The sequence below is a fragment of the Brienomyrus brachyistius genome, chromosome 10, assembly GCF_023856365.1.
Source record: "Brienomyrus brachyistius isolate T26 chromosome 10, BBRACH_0.4, whole genome shotgun sequence".
Classification (NCBI taxonomy): domain Eukaryota; kingdom Metazoa; phylum Chordata; class Actinopteri; order Osteoglossiformes; family Mormyridae; genus Brienomyrus; species Brienomyrus brachyistius.
The window spans coordinates 11,695,790-11,715,787 of NC_064542.1; the positions used below are offsets into that span (position 1 = coordinate 11,695,790).

A 19,998-nucleotide genomic window follows, 5' to 3' on the forward strand; every position below is an offset into this window, starting at 1 on the left:
CTTTCAGTTATTGCCGTAGACCGACCTATTTCTGTTTCTCATCTCCATCAACTACTAATAAATAATGATTTTGATATAACGATCCGTAAAAGCAGATCTTAAGCACGACAATAGGTCCATGCCAATATATAAAATGAGTCCCGTTTAATGTGTATTACCGTTTAAATGCTTGAATAAACACATGGTATGTGGAGATGGACGTGTTCTATTTCACCTGCATCGGTGCGCAAGTGTCACAGCTCAGCACCTACGATCCGTACGGGACCTGAAAGCACCGCATTGTGACCTATAGCCTGGATAACCGAAGCAAACTGAGATCTGGAGTCCTTCTACTTCGACGCCATTCCCCCCCACCCCGAGCAACCCTTGGGATAGGTTTTCTGGCTGAGAAACAGAAGAAACGGCAATGAGAGGCAGTGGGACAATGAGCAGTGATGCGAGAGTAGGTCTAAAGACACGTCGCGAAACCTGAGCTGTGTACTTATATTGCAGCTACTCACAAAAGCGGCCAAACAAATAACCATAGAAAGAAAATCCACTGTAGCAGAACAAACATGACATGCGATCCGCGTCCCTCACGAAGTCTGACCGAATGACTACCTCACCTGAGCAACGGAATAATAGTAATACGACGCCGTGCCTATATAGCTTTTGCATGACAGGTGACAAGGGACATGCGCTCTTCTTAACCCAGCAGTAATGCCGGCGCACCTGCTATAAAGAGCGCAGAGAAGAGGGCCGGAAAAAAAGTTATCTGCATGCGAGATCTGCTTTGCAGGAGAGGAATTTAAAAGAGCAAAAACCGCCACGCAAATACAGCCGGAATAAAACACTTTCAATTGATTGCTAGGACCAACAGGCACGGAGTGGAAGCCGTTTATGTAACAGCGTCAACACAGACGTGGGTCTGAGTAATTGAGGGAGAGGGATAGTTTGGATAAAACCCAATACACCTGCCGGTATAGACACCCAGAAGCGCATCTGGTCGGTCCCCGCGTTGCCGTGCTCGCCGTGTAAAGTCGACGGAATGCCGCTGCAGATCCCGGACGATTCCGCTTTCTCCGCTTTCAAGGAGCAGTGCGAAAACCACGAGGGATGGATAATCCGGTACAACAAGGGAGGAGTGACGGTGTGGTGCAGAGACGAGGACTCTGAGACTGTCCAGAAGCTCAAGGCAAGCGTTTTTCCTGCTTTATTACCGGCTTTACATTGTGCGGACGCGGGCACTGCAGTGCGGGGAACTGAGACAAGTTCGGAGCGCATGTCGGAGGTTCAGTATTTGCGGTGTACATTAAGTACTGTAAAAGCACAATTGAACAGTGATCAAGTGCGTAAAATGCAATAAGATTACGATGATTAGGAGAGTAGGAGAGATTAGGATTGATGAGTTAAAAATCTATCATTTTCATGATACAGTGACTGCCTATAATGTAATGTCAGACGACTAAGTAGGTAAGTTGTCTTTGATAGTATTGACGCACACTTACTGTAGTCTAATGACTGTATAATCAAGCGAAGCCATCAAAATCTTTTATCACCGACGTATAGAAAGGCATATAATTTTCATAAGGCGTCCATATGCAATATTCATTCGTGCATAGGCTACAGCAGTGTAATATTATATCCTAAGCCTATAAAATGCTCTGTGGCGCTCTTTACTGGGTCATTAACTTTTATGCAAATGAAGAATGGATGTCACATTTTTTACGCCGCTGTTTCTGGCGTTTTGCTGAAACGCAGCATTGCATGGCTATGATAAGACGTTAACATTAGATGAAACGATTGCAGTTACACAGATTTGGAATAGTCTGCTGAGAGTACCGACATCTAACAGCCACCTGCTTAATATCTACACACTTATTAGAACGCCAGGAATCTCCACAACACTCTCCATCCATCCATCCATCCATCCATCCTTCAATCACTTGCCCTGTTTCTTTTGTATTAAAAGGAAACCTTATCTATTATTTATCTGTATTAGAATTTGCCTTAGAAGTCTGAACTTCCCTGAAATCACTGTATTCCAAGCAATCTGCATTTGCCAGTGCTGCAAATTGTAATGTCAGAGGTATTTTACAAATAACACTATAATGAAATTATTTCAATAATTTGATATTTTAATAATGTCGTAGTTTGCAGATAATATGATGGATCCATTTTTCAAAAGAACAAGACTAAATGTTTGTAGTATGTTGATTCATTCCGTACAAAATCAGGAAATTAGACTTTAAGTAGAACGTTTTTACAAAGTTTCTTAATAGCTGATGAAGGCTTATGGTCTTTTTAAAATGATAGTAACGCTGTAGTAAAATCTGAGGAATGTGCTCCCCATTTACACCATTTACGGCCTGTTGCTAAGGAAACTGGGAGTACAATACGTTTCAGTTTTATTGAATACATTGTTACTCATGCGGCTCTCTTCTCTTTTTTGGCAGCACTTGGAACTGACCTTGTGTTCATGTGCCTCTCGGCTTTGGTCATTCGGAAAGAAAACTTTAACTTTAAGTTCCACACCAAATGTTTGCAACACTTTTCGCAAATGCTGTCAGACTATAGTTGAAACCATATTTGAGACTAAACTCACAACAGCTCAGGCCTAAGATGCGGTTGAGAATTCTTTATTTTTACACCATATCATAAATATTTAGCTGTATGAACCGGATAGGACTGAGTTAAGAAGCATCCTTTGGGTTTTGTAGAGAAGCCGGGGAGCGAGACGTCATTCGTCTCTTATGAAAAACCCCAGAAGCACCTTGATTGTGTGTAGAAGCAATCAGTGTAAAATAAGCACAAATCAATATATACCATTCAGTATTAGTCATTGATCGGTGAATTCTAGATGAACATACGTGTAGTACACTATACAGACACTGTGTCAAGATAAGTGTCAGGCTTCAGTAAGTGTACTGTAGTAATAAGAGAGTTTTATACAATCTTCCGCTTCGTCAGAATGTTAATCTTGTGTGAATCTTTTTGGGGGGGTTGTAATGTGCAATATGGTTGAACGCTGAGGAAGTAGATGCCTTATAGATGTTCCCTTTTTAGGGGGTGTGGGGGTTGTTTTTTGTAGCTTTAGAAAACAACATATCTGGGTCTTCGGGGATTCCCTGCCCGGTTGTCAGTAATTACAGAGTGCGAAGCGGTGGGTGGAGCAGCCTGGGAGAACTGGCGCGTTTACTGTTCATTCTGGAGCCCCCCCCCCCCCCCCCACGACCTCCTTTCCCACTCACAGGCGAAGAGTATCCCCAAAGGGGAGGGGCGCCGGCGTTCGTGGGGGTGAATCGCCGGCCCTCGGCCTGCTGCGGCGCGGCGTGTGTCTCCCCGTATCCAGCTGAGCATCGCTGTTGCCAGGGTTACCATTAATGCCGTAGCCAGAAAGAGGACATGCCGCCTCACATTGGATTATTAATGGGCGTACTGGCCGTTTAGAAGCTGCCGGTGCTGTATGTTTGTGATGTGATCTGCCTCATTTTTATGTCACTGTAGAGAAAAGCATCTGTTAAATGTGTACATGTGACCGTTAAACTCTGGAAGTAGATACAGAAACCTGCTAGGCTGCTAAGAAGCACGTGAAATACAGAAGATAATCCTGAAATCCCTAAAACCTGAATATACAGCGTTTATTTTGAGGACAGCCAATACAGATGTGGGTGGCGTGGTAGCACAGTGAACAGCACTGCTGCAGCACCTCTCCAGTTATGGGGGTTTGACTGGAAATGGCAGTGTGTGGCTCTGCGCCTTAGGACACTGTGCCTGTGGTTGGAAGGGCACCAGTCCAAATCCTAGGGTCAGCAGAGTGATGTCACTGCTGGGCCACAGGACAAAGTGCTCAGCCCCTAGCCGCTCCAGGGGCCACCTGACCCTGCCCTCCCAATTTGTCCATTGCTTTGGAAAAATAAATAAAATGTAATGTAAATATGGGGGTTTGCATGGTTTCCCAGTGCTGGGTAGGTGCTCTCATGCAGGTATTTAAACTGGCTTCTCTGAACTGGTCATACTGGTCCTGTGCTGCGTGTTTTGCTGTCCTATAAGCAGCTGGAAGATGGACGTAAGGACATAATTACATTGTACAGCCCTGTGCTGCCCAGCCCTGCTCCCGGAGCTCTACCCCCCCCCCCCCCCCCACCACCCCCAGACCTTAGGTGCAGCCTTAACTTAACATACCTGATACAGATACTCAGGCCCTTCAGCATAACTTCTGAGATGCCACTGAAGGTTCTGATAAAAAGCACATCTAAATGTTTTCCATTTTTATCAGAGACTGGAGGTCTCACAGCGCCTGCAGTGCATGATCCTTTTCACCCAGTTTGTGACTGGATTATATGACACCTACATTACTATCTGAAATCCAGTGCTAGCCAGCTTACATTTTTATAATCTGGCTTTATCTGCCCTAGATCTACATCTAGCTCTAACCCAGAATGTCGGTATTTAGGTCAAAGCGTTGCAGCGACTTGGGAGGACCCAGAGTTAGACGCAATCCCAGGACTCGCACCCCAAAGATGGCTAAGCTAATAGCACATAAGCTGTCGCCTCTCAGGGTTAAGTGTACTGCTCTATGAAGGCAAAACACCCACAAAACACTGCATATTTCATCAGAAGTGAGCTATGACCCAAATTGGGTCTTTTAGGTTGAGTCTTATTTTGTGATAAAATATCTTAGTTCAGCCATCGTCGGTTTTAAAGAAAATGCTTGTCAATTTCATACCTACTACACATACGAGTGGACAGTCAAAAAACTATGAAGCCCTTTTTTTACCAGCTTCAGTGTTGGTGTAGTTACTGTGTTCTGCCTTCGTGGGGCAGTATACTGCAGGCGCCTGCGCAGAGCCATTGTGGCCCAGTGGGTGTATCAGAGCTTGAGTGATGAAGCACAGTACTGACCTGTAGGATTGTCTAATGTAGGTGTTATTATCCCACTTCTGAAATAGAAAAGTCATTTCTGTGGGGGGGAGGGGGGGGGGAAGGTGGGGGGGGGGGGGCTCTCAAACTCCTGTCTCCCACACCAAAGGCAGCGACCCAAATGCCACAGTCAGTCACATTCACCGTTACAGAATAGGGCACAACTCACTCGCCCTTTGTTTTTATAACACAGGGAGTGACCCCCCCCCCCCCCCCCCCAATGCACACAGAGGTCAAAATGCCAGCAGGAATGTATATACTTTACCAACCCCTGCTCTAGGGGCTCCAATCTTACCCGCAAAGGGGCCGCTGTGTATGCAGCTCACTAATTAGATTACTAATTAAAGGACTGATTGGCTGAAGAGTCCTCACTGCTGGGTTGGAACAGCTGACTTAAAGGTTAGCCCAAAATCCAGCATAGACACTGGCCCTTTGCGGATAAGATTGGTCACCTCTGCCCTAGAGGATATAACATTTACATTTACATTTACATTTACAGGATTTGGCAGACGCCCTTAGCCAGAGCGACTTACATAAGTGCTTTGAGACTCTGCAATGAATTTCCAATGCTAGCTCAATAAGGACCCAAGCTATGAATACTATCTCTGAGAACTCCATTGAGTAGTGTAGATTTTTTTTTTTTTTTTTTTTTTTTAAACGTACTATATTATTTACTATACTAAGTACTGCCTGCGAGTATGTCTATGCACTTTACTGTGCAGAGTACTGCCTGCGAGTATGTCTATGCACTTTACTATGCAGAGTACTACCTGGAAGTATGCTTATGCACATTACTATGCAGAGTACTGCCTGCGAGTATGCTTATGCACGTTACTATGCAGAGTACTGCCTGCGAGTATGTCTATGCACTTTACTATGCAGAGTACTACCTGGAAGTATGTTTATGCACGTTACTATGCAGAGTACTGCCTGCGAGTATGTTTATGCACGTTACTATGCAGAGTACTGCCTGGAAGTATGCTTATGCACGTTACTATGCAGAGTACTGCCTGGAAGTATGCTTATGCACGTTACTATGCAGAGTACTGCCTGTGAGTATGCTTATGCATGTTACTATGCAGAGTACAGCCTGCGACTCTGTTTATGCACTTAACTGCACTTATGTTTGCAGAATACCATATGACGTGCTTCTGCCCTCATTCTCCCATCTGTAGTCTGCAGTAAAAAAATAGCAATGCTAAATGAGTAGCGTATGTTTTCGTCAGTTTAAATTTCACTGGACCCAGCTGCGCATTGATGCCACTCGAGGTGTCTTTCTACATGTTCACTTTCGTCGACCTTTAACTACACTAATCGCACCGCATCCAGCCACTGGACCGAGTCCAGCAGACACAACACCAAGCAGTGGCCCATTGAGGAACACGCCTCAGCAGAAGTGATGTAAGTTACGGTCCCTCTGAAGACACAAGGTCAGCCGCTTCCAGTTTGTAAAGCAGGGCTCCTCCCAGATCAAACTCATGTACCCGGGTGTTAAAGGGAGACCAGGGAGGCGTGCATTTCTGCTGCAGAGGTGACACAGCGCCCCCTAACACTGCCTGAGAAGCAGTCTGCGGTTTTAAGGCACCATTTTGTATCCCAGTTGCCTTTCCCAGCAAAATACCATTCTGATAATATTTCTGTTTTTAAATGTAAATCAATCAGGTGATATAGCCAACTGTTATCTTGCCTGAAGAGAAACACTAATGAGGAAGGAGGTATGCAAATTACACCATAGATAAGACCTTTATAATGCCAGCATGCTCTATATACCATGTCTAATATCAATGTAATGCTTCTAAAAGCACGAGGGATCGTATTATGGCTGGTGTGGATGGTAGAATGGCTTTCCCAGCAGTCCGCATTTGATGTAAACAATTTAGTTTGTTGCGAAGGTAACGTGAAGATTCCCAGCTGGGCTTTCCTAAAGGGACACTTCAAAGTAATTCCCGCTGGCTTTCAGCTTTATGCCGGCGTGGCTTATTGACAAGGAGGCCATGAACCTGAACATTATGGAGCCACAGTGAATGGTGGGTCTTTCATCTCCTTTGAAGTTCAGAAGCACTGCCCCCCGGCTCTTTAAAGGTACATCACACATCGCTCAGGCCGTACGCAGAGACACCAAACGTGGCTTCGTGCGCAACTCGGCACAAGGAGTGTATAAATGGTGGTTAAAGGCCGGCTACCAGGGAATTCCCTGAAACTTCATGATGCAATAGCTGCTCACAACGATCATGAATGTTAACACTGCATCCTTGAGCAATTAAAAATAATGTGAAGAATTCCAGTGCTACTTAGAAATCTATGTTTATGACATCAGTTCACGCATCTCCTGACTCAGGGGTGAACAATCTTACCCACAAAGGGCTGGTGTCTATACAGCATTTTGGGGGTAACCTTTAGGTCAGCTGTTCCAACCCAGCAGTGAGGACTCTTCAGCCAAACAGGTCACTAATTGGTATTATAGAGTATTATGGAGTTATATATATATATTATATATTATTAGGGAGTTACTGCAAAAACCCACGAAAAGCCCTTTCTCAATAAAATTGCACACCCCTGTTCTATCCTGCTCAGGCTTGCTTGGGGGGGGGGGGGGGGGGGGGGTGGGGTTGCAGAAAGCTTGGATTTTGTCCCTGTGCAGCATAGGGTACAAGGCGAAGGGGGTACCCTGGACGGGGTGCCAGTCCGTCACAGTATGTTTATGATATTTGCAGTGGATAATTATTCGTTCGCAACCTAGTTACAGGTGATGTCACATGCAAGGCGTTGCTCGGCAATTATGGTTTACTCACGCATTACAGGCCCTGATTTGATCCTTGTGAATTTAATTTGGTCTTCTTGTGTGGCACAAAGTAGTCGTCACATAAGGGGACATGCTGTCACATGGTAACAGAATTTGTCATCAACAGCACTGCTTGGGCTAGGGGGGAAGTATTTTCTAAGCTTAGGTGTGTGGGCTAGGTTACAGCCCAATGCGTCACTTTTGTAGCAGATTACATGCGTCCCCATGGCAGTTTCCATCTATTGTTGCGTATTTGCCTATCCGTTTCCTTCGCTTTACCTCGTGTTCCTTCCGTCCTGCCTGATGTCGAACAGCAGGCGGGTTGTGCTTACATTTCACATCTGCTCCAGCTACCGGCAGTTACGATATCCGTTGGTCGTCCCACAGGCGCGGGTGCTTGCAGCCCTGAACCTTATTCATTAGCATCGCAGCCTAAGCCATCGTAGGGCCTGATTTATTATTTATGTACCAGTAAAAAAGGTGCAGATTCAACAGAATAAAACTGAAAACACTAGGAAAAATAAACAGATGCTAATTTGAGCATTAGTCGGCGTCGGTCATTGAGGGACAGAGGAAATTTTATGCTGCGCCGGTGATCTGTAGGCAGATGGTTTTTTTTAGCGTTAGCATTAGCAAGGGATAATGGACGCTTGCTGGAGTAGCAGAGTTCGGTAGGCCTGTGGTCCTTTAGCTTTAGCATTAGCGATCGGGTTCGGTGTTAGAAGCGGCAGTTCTGTCGACCTCCCTCTCAGGAGCTACTGTGAAAAATTCAAAGTGGAAAACGGCAGTGACACCGCAAAGCCATTGAAGCTGAAACCCAGGTATCTTCAGCCAGTCGGTGTCAGGCCGGTGTCGCTAAGACATGGGTAGGGGAGAGCTCATTGTTGGAGGCCTCTCGCTGACCCCGGAGATCAGGGCCAGTTCAGGGCCTCATGTGGAAAAAAAATCAGACGAAGAGATTCTGGTGGGGGGGGGAGTCGGGATAAAAACAGATACTGGTGCCCAAACACCGAGAAAGCAAAACAATTATAATAGACGTCTTTTCATAATTTATTAGGCCTTGTGATGAGCCCCTGAGCTCATGAATTATTGATTGTTCTAAGAACTGTCCATTGACCGAGATAAGGTTCGTGTCAGGAGGCTGCTCGGAGACAAGGGGGTGGGGGGGTGGAGGGGGTCTCATGAATAATGAATCTGCCAGAGGACGGATGGGGGTAGGGTTACGTATGGTGGTAGCTGGTCGGTCTCGGACAATATGCGATCGCCTTGCATCTGCCGTTCGCTAGTCTGCGCAGGACTGCGGGGCTCTGCATTCACAGTGAAAGTCTACCCTGCGGATAGGGATTCAATGTGGAAAAAAAGAATTGATGTTCTAGCCCTGTGTGATGCGCCATTTGTTCCCTGCGTATGTGTGTCTCTCGTGCCCAGCCTCCTTCACTTCTAGCCCTCCTCTGCTTCTCGTCGGTAGCGAAAACCTGTTGACGGGACAGTGGGATACGATCCCCTCACTGAACGAAAAGTTTCCGAAATGGGTCAGATCTCTATCTATAAAAAAACGTGGGCTTTCCTGAGCCTCCTTATGAAGCATCGCATACCTGCATTTAACATTAGAAAAAGGTTTTTAATTAGAAAACATGCTATTAATAAAATCATACGGCTTTGCAACAGTGAAACTTGGCAACATGTGACACAGATGAAACAAAACTATTTACAAAACGGTACCCATCAGAAGCGCTCTTTTGTTCATGTGGAGGGCAATTTCTCACAGGTTTTCTCACATGACTCTGTAGTTTGTGTACCTATTGTATCACAATTATGTACATTGTTATAGTGTCTTATATAATGGGGCAGTAATTAATTTTCCACACAAACACTTGAGTTATGCAAATGTGGAGAAAGAAAACACACTGAAAATATTCAGGTTGGTTTCCTTGACCGACTGACGTGAAATGCAGTGCAGTGCAGTGAGCGTCAGGACAACAACAGAGCCACATGGAAGTGAATAACTCGTTTCTCTGTAAATGATCCTTTAGTCTGACTGCCCCCTTTTTCCTTCAGTCGCTCTGATAATAGTGTTAAAAATGGCTTGTCGGGAAGCGACAGACGTAGCACCTTTCAGGCTTGGGCTCTGGTGTGTGGCAGAGTGATCGGAGCCAAGGAGGATAGCACAGCATGTTCACGCTAGAACCTGCCGCAGGACCTCGGAGCGCAAGGAAAACAATGATTTACATCTGGTGTGTGTCCTTCCAAAAGCCAGCACAGGGACACGCAGAGGAGAATCACGAGGCTGCCACTCGCTCGGCTTCCCCAAGCGTATTCGGGTCCGCCTGGGATGCTTCTGGTTTTGGTGATGCCAGTTTTGGCCTTGCGTCAGCTGCCAGGCCTCACTCTCTCAGCCCAGTGTGGTACAGTGTTTATAATTATATCGTATTGTATTGTGTGGTGGAGGTTACACAGTGTCATACATTAATGTACAGTATTTCTATTTATGTGTACTACCCTAGCAGGCCCAAAAGAAATGGTATTTCACTGTGTACTTCATACGCTGCAATCCGCTGCTGGGCAGGTTGAGCTAAATATGGACTCCCATTATAACGAAATTGATTCTGCAGTATGACTGAAGATCTTAATGGCACTCGCCGTTCAGATGGTGAATCTTTGACTTCAGTCATTTATATCCCTGTACTCTTGGCGAAGTTCATTCATTTGTACCTCTTGTCCCCATCCAGTATGACCTCTGAAGTAATCCAGACGCTGCAAAGCTTAAAGACCATGCTCTATGAACCATCCATGCTTTCACTCTCTGCTTAATGGACTGCCCAAATTACCCACAATGCCTGAGCACACTGGCTGCACATAATCATGATTCAGCATCCTTGCTCTTGTTACTCTGGCCCCGGCCAAAGTAAATTATGAGAATCATTTGTCTCTTTCCTTAATTATCACTGCTATGCAGAGAATGTTTAACCTGAAGGATTTATAAATGCACAGCAGTGGTCTTCAAACGGAATTCGCAGTCCCATATAATTAGTGTCTGTTAGGAACTGAGATGCCAGTCTAGATTTTTATGAGTTAAATGAGGATCAGGTGGTACCAGATTGTTGCTTTTGTTGTTGTTTAGAGTACACTGGCTTTTCACACCAAACAAAGAGCGAGTGCTGGAAATGGGGGGGTGGGGGGGTGGACAGGTTTGTTTTGATTCAGTCCATCTGTTCATTGTTTGTTGTGAACCCTGCTCCACCTCTATGTTTTTACTGCGTTGCTGTTTGTAAGGTGATACCGACGGCTGCCGTACCACACACATTACATTTAATTGCCTGAGTGGGCTGTGCTCACGTTTGTTTTCTTTTCTTTCCAAAACAGCCTTTGTTTCTTGCTCCCTGCGTTCGTGGCTCTGTGTCCTTTACCGGGAATTAATCGGCTGCGTCCCGGGCCCGTCCGCTGGGCTGCGGGTCACTTCTAAAGCAGGTGGGCAATTCCAGAGACAAAGTCAAACAGCCCAGCTGCATCAAATGAATGAAATGTACTGGGAAAGTCCCTTTTCTCTTTGGATTTTTTGCGCACGGTCCCTCATTTAAGCCTGACTGCTGCGCTAAGGCGGGGTGTCACGTGACCTCAGAGGCTTTCTGCTGGTCAGGCTGCGGCGCCTTGAAAAAGCGCCTCGCTGGCGATTCCGTGACGCACCTGCCAACGTTACGATGGCTAAGCAGAACCCAACTCCCCACATTAGCCTGTGTGTATTGGATTTAGCAACAGAATTTACGGATTCCTGATCTTTATGGCGCCATAATAAGGGTAATCACCACTGTCCGTGTGATTCGGCAGCGGATCGCGAAGGTGTAGACCATGCTAACTAATTTTCGTTTTACAAATGAAATTTCTCATAAGGTATGGAAACGTTCAAATAAAATAGCACTTTTATAAAATAAATGGCACTTTTATAAATTATATTTTATTATACAAACAACATTTTTCAACGCTATTTGTGCTAAAAGGATGTTCAAGTAATAATGTTATGCTGACATTTACAGAACCTTTGTTACAATGTAAAACATGGAAATAACCTTCCATTAACGATACAGTAAGAACCTTCTCGTAACGCTGGCTAAAGTTCTTTAGAATGTTCCCTGTTAGCTGGGAGAGGGTGTGTTTCAGTCTGGCCTCTGTGTCATTTCCCCTTTTCTCATGCATGTCCCACACAGATTATTCAAATGTGGACAAATGCGTATTTCACAGTCAGCACAATGTACATTAAAATGAGTAAGAAACACCACAATGGGGCATCACAACGACATCATGGACTCCTACCCTCTGTGCCCCCAGGTAGATGTGTGTACAGAGCTAATGTCTGCATGCCACGATTGTAGAGGCTTTTAAATAGTTATGCAGCACCTGTGATGAAATTGAGATTTTTAGCTTAAGCTTAACGTTTATAATGCTTTTGTGCTCTGCTGTGTATAAAGACCAGAGCCGGATTCACATATAGGCAAACTTGGCAGCTGTTGGCAGAACAGGCCCCTGAATTACCGTCATTGCAGAGAAAGTGAAATAATCATCAGTTTTCCTGGGAACCTTCTAAGTAAAGCTTTGCCTAAAAAGGCAGATGCAGCTCTGAAGAAGAGCAGTGAAGGGATGTATATGTGCTGACGAAAGTATTTACAAAAGCTTATTGCTTAAGAACGTGTGTTCTGTGTACCAAGAAATCTGAGCATTTAAAAAAAAATGTTTTCACTTTGGGGGGCGGAATGGTGGTGCAGTGGTTAGCACTGTTGCCTCACACCTCTGGGACCTGGGTTCGAGTCCCCGCCTGGGTCACATGTGTGCGGAGTTTGCATGTTCTCCCCATGTCGTCGTGGGGTTTCCTCCGGGTACTCCGGAGTCCAAAAACATGCTGAGTCTGATTGGAGTCGCTAAATTGCATGTAGGGATGTGTGTGAGTGAATGGTGTGTGAGTGTGGTGATGGGCTGGCCCCCTCATCCTGGGTTGTTCCCTCCCTCATGCCCATTGCTTCCGGGATAGGCTCCGGACCCCCCGCGACCCGGTAGGATAAGCGGTTTGGAAAATGGATGGATGGTTTTCACTTTGCATTGTGTTTGTAAATATGACCGTCAACCCTCAAATCTGAATCGAGGTTGAGACTTGAAGGTCTCGATGTCCTTCAGCCACTGGACAAAGTGTCACAGCATGTCTTACCCAGGGTTAGTGGTGCTAATTAATCAGGGTGCATCGGGGGGGGGGGAGTTAGTGGTAGGATCAGCACCAGAAACCCGACCCATCTGATAATCCTTGACCAGTTGCCAGTTTCTCAGTTTCGCAGTTTCTCAGCGTAAGTCTCCGATTGTCCTGTGGAAAAAAAAAGGTTTGGTAACACTTAAAAAATGACATCAGCATAATTTAGATAAAGCTTATCAGTGCGGTACGCTGAATCAACAATTAATCCATAATTCTGCTCAATTTGAAGTTTGAGTCGGCAAAATCACATGTCCCAGTGTGCTCTAAATATAGACACAGCTGTTAGCCTCTTGCCAAAAAAAAAAAAAAAACGCATCGCAGTGTGATGTTCCAGAACTTTCCAAAATGAAAACCTAGCTACTTTCATGGAGGAGTTTAACTGAAAGCATCATGGTGTGTTTTCTTAGATGAAGATCATCTGCAAGGATGTCACAGCGGAGACACTGTACGACGTCCTCCATGACACAAGCTACCGGAAGAAATGGGACACCAACATGATCGACACCTTCGACATTGGGCGGCTGACTGTCAACGCGGACGTTGGATATTACTCCTGTGAGTACTGCGGGCTGCCATTGCTGTAGTTAAGCAGCTGACCACTAGGGGAGCTGTTTGTTTTTTGCCACCTTCTTATCCATAGCCCCATAACCCTTCCCAAACCCCCCTGGGTATTTTTGGTGACATATCTATACTGTACCATACATACAGCCCAACAATATAATGTATCGCTCCACGTCAACATGCTCTGTCTTGCAAGCTTCCGTCTGAATCAGAAAAGCATTAGACGCCCACAGTCAGAAACATGATCATTCAAACAAGTGGGATTAGTCTGTGGGGACATATCATTGTCTGTCGCATTGTCTGTTCCTTTTGTCAAAGGAAATCTAAGTCATCGGTTCTTCCTTGGTATGATAAATGGATTCCTTCTGTGTTTCATAGGTGTGGATTTGAGGGCCATCTAATGACATCACAAAGGCTTCTGTGGGAAGGTTTTCTTTATTCTCCACCAGGAAGGCCTCAGTGCTTCTGTCCTTCCATCCTGTCTATAGCTGTGCACAGTTTAGCCACTACTAAGACAGCATATCATAAATTATGGTCAACTGGTGTCACGGTTTCACCTCACACAAGATGTATTTGCGTAAACTTAAAAATGTGCACTTGCGTAACACGATATTTCCTGTCAAGGTGAAAGCAAGCAACTCGGACTAAAGGAAGCAGTGTAATAGTTTGAGCGCGAATGATCAACTGTTGTCAGAAAAATAATAATCCATAATTTGCTTTTTAATAAAGCAACTGAACACAATTATAAAGGTCTATTCAACGATCATACATTCTCCTTTCACTGCTTGGTTGACATTTGTTTGGGTACTAAAGTGGTCTATGTTAATTGTCTTGGTTTTTTTATGAAGACTCGTGGGGAAAGGACAGGGGAGTTGGGGGAAGGGGGTTTACGCTTGTCTCTGATTTACAGCGGACACTGTAATGGCAGGGCAGTCATTGAGACTTAAATTGCCCCTGGGGTAACTTTCACAAGGTGTGCTTTCGTCGGTAATGATCTGAGACGTCGGGACGCGGAGAGCCGTGATATCAGGGTCGGTGACATCATTACGCTCACTGATCACCTCATTCCTGTCTTCATTATCGTTTTTTTTCTTTTTGCCTTTCATGCGATCCCTTCCCGGTCATTGCCGTGTCGAGCAAGAAACAGAAATAGCATCCAATTAATGGACAAATGCATATAGTGAACATACATCACTTTACAGCTTTGTTATTGAGGTGTTAATAGGTCATCTATGAAAAACAACACAAAGGTATCCATATCAGCACAGCTTCACCTCAGTACTCAAGACCTAGACTGAAACATATAGTTTGAAAAAATAACAACCACCTTGCATACTGAACAGGTATTCCTCATGTACCCCGTAGTCACCTTTCCGAACGAAGCAAAAAGTGAGTATGATCTGTTCAGTAAAAAATGCTTCATGCATCTAGAGATATTGGCTATTTGATGGTCTAGTCAAAGGTAGCTTTATAAAGAATTGTAACTGGTGAAATGAGCTAAGTTTGATTGCTGGCTGTGTTATTTGAGACTGTATATTACTGAGGTTAATGAATCCTGATGTTATTGTGTCCAGGAGATGCAATCAAAGCTTTTCAAAGTTATTGAATTCTAAATGTTATTATACTGGAAATGCCAGTTGGAATTGTATAATCAATTCAGGTTCAGGAGTCAGTTCAATAGATATTTGTGACAAATAAAACCTACCTTAATGTTTGTTTTGCAAAGTCTAACTTATCTTTGTACTTTATTGGCTAAAGAAGACATGCGTTGGAGCATCAGGACTTAGCTAGACAATGAGCTCTCCGACGGACATTTGAGACAGGGTGCTGTTAGCCTGTCTCTGCTTTCTTCCAGGGAGGTGTCCCAGCCCGCTGAAGAATCGTGACTTTGTCACCATGCGGTCCTGGCTGCCGCTGGGCACCGACTACCTGATCATCAACTACTCTGTCAAGCACCCGGTGGGTGGCTGAAGGGAGGGGTCAGCAAAGTGGCCAGATGGTTTTTGGAGGCAGTGGGGTGAAGCACAAAAGGAACAAAAAGGACAGCGCCCCCCGGTGGATGGCACTTACTGTGCTAATACTTTGCCTGTAATTTTAAAGCCGACCTTTGGTTAAATTGCAAGCTTCAACTTTATCCTCTGTCAGTGTTCTATTGGTGGGCATTAAGGAAACAAATTTTCACCGTTACTGTAATTTGTGATCAGGCACGACAGTATAATGCATTATTGCATGGGTGCATCTAGTGATATTGGGCCTTGTGGTAGCGTATCAAATTGGGCACCCAGTTCAGACTAATCCAATTACGTTCCACATTTTTAGGGTCCATACCACTCAGTTGTTCTAACCTTTGTGGCACCCCTCTGTTGTGGTACCATCCTTTGTAGGTCACCATACAGTTTTTAAAGCAATCTCAAAATCCTGGTACAAGAGAGAGAGAGAGAGATTAGAATCTCAAACTTATTACTCGTCCTCTTCCAGCAATATCCACCAAAGAAAGACTACGTGAGAGCAGTGTCTCTCTTAACGGGTTACCTCATCCAGCCCAACGGGGAGAACTCCTGCAGCCTCTTCTACCTGACACAGGTGGACCCAAAAGGTGAGGAGCAATTTCGGCACCGTGAATAGCCTGCACACCGAGCGAAGGCTGCAGCTATTAATGATAAGACTGCTAGCAGAGCTATCAGTAGATACTTCATAGTCAGTTTTGTACTTCTGCATTCAGACAAAGGTCACAAATTTTCTACTGTGCGCACAAATAAAAGAGGCAGGGACTGCATTTTTTTTAACTAAATGCAGACTGAACGTTTGTTCGGCATAACAAAGTAGCTCACAGTGCACCATATTAGGAAATGGCCCTCCACAAAATGCATGTTTAATTCATTTGCTTTTAACTGAAGCTGGTGGGGAGGGGGGGGGGGGGTGTTGTCTAACTGTGCGCCTGTAGGTAATTTCTCAACAGAGACCAGAAACAGTGTTCAGAGAAGCCTCAACTTACTCCGACCCCATATGGCCATTATGTTAACATTAATACACCCAATTAATACAATATATTACCATGCATTTTTCCATAGCTATTGTGCAAAACCCATTTAATATTATTATTATGATTATTGCAGGATCCTTACCGAAGTGGGTGGTGAATAAAGTATCTCAATTTGTGGCTCCAAAGGTAACTATAGACATGTCTTCCCATATTTTAAGGCTGCATTGTTACACTCACCTTTCAGGGATGAACTGAAAATACCTAACAGACCGCGTGAGAGATTAGATGCACATAACGCCTTGCGCCGCATAACGATGTTTCGGTCTATGACGGACCACGAATAAGACAGTGGTCTCACGAGAAGCTGAAATAAGCCTAGTGACATAGTCGTTATAATGTTGTAGCGCGACGTATTACCCACGTGGTGACGCTGATGTAAACAAACCTACCGTTATGTACAGCACGTAATGTTACTGCTTTATGTATTTAATATACTGTACTTTTTAGCATTATTTATGCAATACCATATAGCCCAGGTGTGTAGTAGGCTATACCATTTAGGCTTGTGTAAGTACACTCTATGATGTCCGTACAAGATTGAAATCACCTAATGACGCATTTCTCAGAACGTATCCCAGCCGTTAATGGATGCATTACTGTACCCTGTATACTGTATTTGCTGCTGTAGTTCATTTATGCATCAAAGTTTGATTCCCGGAAGCACGTTTATGCTGTAAACGCGAATCCCACGGAGATCCTAAACAAACCTCATCATGACGCATCTTTATGAATAAAACAGCAGAGCACTTTCATTGTCATTTTCATCGGTTCTGAAAATTTAATGTTACTGAAAAACTAAACTTCCTGCTTCCAGAAAAAAACCAGATACTAAAGGCCTACCATCTGCCCAGATATTCTGCCTCAGATTCTGGCTGAATTCTTGGCAGCTGAATGGCAACAGCAGAAAGTGACAAAATTCATGCACTGCAATCAATTCATCAGCACCTCGAATGAAAGCATAATTTCTGTTGTGAAACATAATCATAATGTATTCTAGTCTATTAGTCATCACCTTTCCCTTGGTGTACTTCGTGACGCCATGCCTATAAAATGCAGAACGTGCACAAAAAAAAACCCTTTCATTACTTGCTCACGTGTCTCCAGCGCTATGCATGCCTAATTTTACCAAATGTAATTTTGCTTCCCCCAAGTGGTGAATTCTTGTAATGACATACCGGTAAAATTAAGTATCCCTTACATGGTGTCAGGTTGTTGGGCCAGGTAAGGTCACTAGTGCTACTGCATTGCTCTCAGACCACTGCTTGTTACCAGGCTATGAAGAGGATCTACAAGGCCTGTCAGAAATACCCCGAGTGGAAACGGAAGCACAACCCCAACCTGAAGCCTTGGATGTACCCGGAGCAGAACACCCTGCCCTGCATCAGCCTGGCCGACCTCACGCTGCAGCGGGCTGACTCGCTGGAGAACATCGACGAGAGCAGTTTGAGCGAGGAGAAGTGTCAACACAGCGATGACGAAGAGGTCCTGTCCTAAGGCATGACCGCTGGCTCCGCCCACCGGCCTGCTCGTGTACATACGTGTGTGTGTCCATGCGTGCAGCTGTAAATAAAGTTATTTGCTCCACATCCTCTGTTCCTGTCGCAACGTTGTGCTCTCCTTGCCTATCCGGGCCGTATAAGAACCTGTCAGTAGCTAAGGAACTCCTAGCGATATGTTGTAATAGCTTTAGCCTTTGCATGCTCGGAGAGAAGCAGATTTTGTCCTGACATCAGCCCAAATACACTAGGGTCAGCTGCGTGGCTTTGCATGCGATTAGTTACTGAGCTTTTTTTCCCGTTCCCTTTCAGTGGAGTGCAGTGTATAAAGTTAAACAAAAAAAAATGACTTCGAAGGTGTCACTTAAAGGTGCCTCCTTAACCTCCCACGTTCTGGCAAGAAGCCTGTCTCCCCTGTGCCTCCTTCGCTTTCTTTTGCCTTTCTTTCTCCTCCCCAAAGGTGGCAAAGAAGCTCCTCCCACGGATGGGCGTCCACATCTCGCGGCTTTTGTTTTTTCCCGTGCCGCCGGACAATGAGACGTATCAGTTTGCCGGAGATGAAGGCCCCCCCCTGCGGAAGGAACAGAAGCGGGGCCTTGTGCGAGGAGGGTGGGGAGGCCCCGTGAGGTGTCCATCAGCCGGGCGTGGGGGAAGAAAAGGCATGAAAACGGCACGGGCATTCACAGAGACGAGCTTCTTCTTAGCTGTGGGCATTCACAGAGACGAGCTTCTTCTTAGCTGTGGGCATTCACAGAGACGAGCTTCTTCTTAGCTGCGGGAAAAAGACCTTGCTCCACTCCCTCCTGCATGGCCGTCCCCACGCCCTAACGGAAAGGCCCGGACTCTGAGTATGGTCACCAGCTGCTGTTATTCTATGTCCGAAAGCGTAAGAAACGCGGGAGGGTGAAAGTGGTTGGGATTTCAGACTCTCCACCTGTCGTCTCAGAAGACGGCTTCCTTGTCATCTGTGGAACATCTGAGGCGATGATGTCAACTCCAAGGTTAAGTCAGAACAAAGTGTGCCTAAGGCAGGTATACGAAGGCGGGACAGGGGCCACCGTCGGAACACAGGCCGATCCAAAATGGCTTCCGTGTTGTGACCTTGCTGTGCATTCTGGTTATTGTGTATTTTGTATTTTTTACTAGCTAAAATTTCTTTAGGCCACTAAAATTCACCCCCCAATATCCTAATCTAATTTATAATGTTTCATACAAATGTCCTTTATTATAATGTTATCTTATATGACACATTTTCATTCTTTGTATTTCATTTCCATCTACATTTTATATACTGTCACTTTTCGAGTGAGCTACACGGTTTCGCTTGTAGTTAAATGCGTATCAGCTTACACAATCTAGGTAACAGATTTTCACTTTAAAGACTGTCAAAAAAAATAAACAAAACGTGTGTAGAGTTCACAACTGTAGCGTTCTTCATTTAGAGATTTAGAAATCTAGAACTTGACTGACCAAAATAAGAAGTATTTTGTGCATATGAAGAGTAGGAAGTTGGCCTATTTCTGCGCTTGCCGAGAATAGTTATGTTTGTTTATTTAACACTTCCTTGACTTGATGGATTATCTCCCCACTTGAACCTGTTTTCGGCTGATGCTGAGCTCGGAGGCGGACCTGCCCCCCCACATCCACACGGTCATAGAGTATGACAACGGAGGGACACCGATGGTAATGTTTTCATGTACGGGAAGGTCTCTCCTGGATGTTAGAACACCGTGAGCCAATGTCAATGCTCTGTCATAAAATGCAGTCGGGCGACTCTTCATTTTATCATGCAGTCTTCTTGTTTTCTTCCTGGTGCCTCTGTAAGGCGTATATTCACAGTATTTAGAATCTGTGAACCACAACCCTGACACTGTCGTGCCTGATCACAAACTAGAGTAACGATGAAAGTTGGTTTCCTTAATGTCCACCAACACAGCACTGGCAGAGGATAACGTTGAAGCTTGCAGTTTAACCAAAGGTC

The 19,998-nt window shown here is 45.0% G+C and overlaps 1 protein-coding gene across 1 annotated transcript; it reads left to right on the forward strand.

Annotated features, from left to right (window-relative positions):
- The first annotated feature begins 500 nt into the window (after window positions 1-500).
- Window positions 501-19,802, forward strand: stard15 (StAR-related lipid transfer (START) domain containing 15). The gene is made up of 6 exons (XM_049029571.1): window positions 501-1,174; window positions 13,325-13,472; window positions 15,334-15,437; window positions 15,957-16,074; window positions 16,595-16,647; window positions 17,794-19,802. Exons 1-6 carry the CDS (start codon window positions 1,028-1,030, stop codon window positions 18,013-18,015), a joined length of 792 nt encoding a protein of 263 aa, XP_048885528.1. The 5' UTR covers window positions 501-1,027; the 3' UTR covers window positions 18,016-19,802.
- Window positions 19,803-19,998: the final 196 nt, after the last annotated feature.

What these genes read in the sequence shown, in the direction of transcription:
- stard15 (XM_049029571.1), top strand. Translation starts at nt 1,028, where the DNA reads ATGCCGCTGCAGATCCCGGACGATTCCGCTTTCTCCGCTTTCAAGGAG. An exon ending in AGACTGTCCAGAAGCTCAAG is followed by an intron (nt 1,175 to 13,324) that starts GCAAGCGTTTTT and finishes GTGTTTTCTTAG; the next exon opens with ATGAAGATCATCTGCAAGGA. An exon ending in CTCAATTTGTGGCTCCAAAG is followed by an intron (nt 16,648 to 17,793) that starts GTAACTATAGAC and finishes GCTTGTTACCAG; the next exon opens with GCTATGAAGAGGATCTACAA.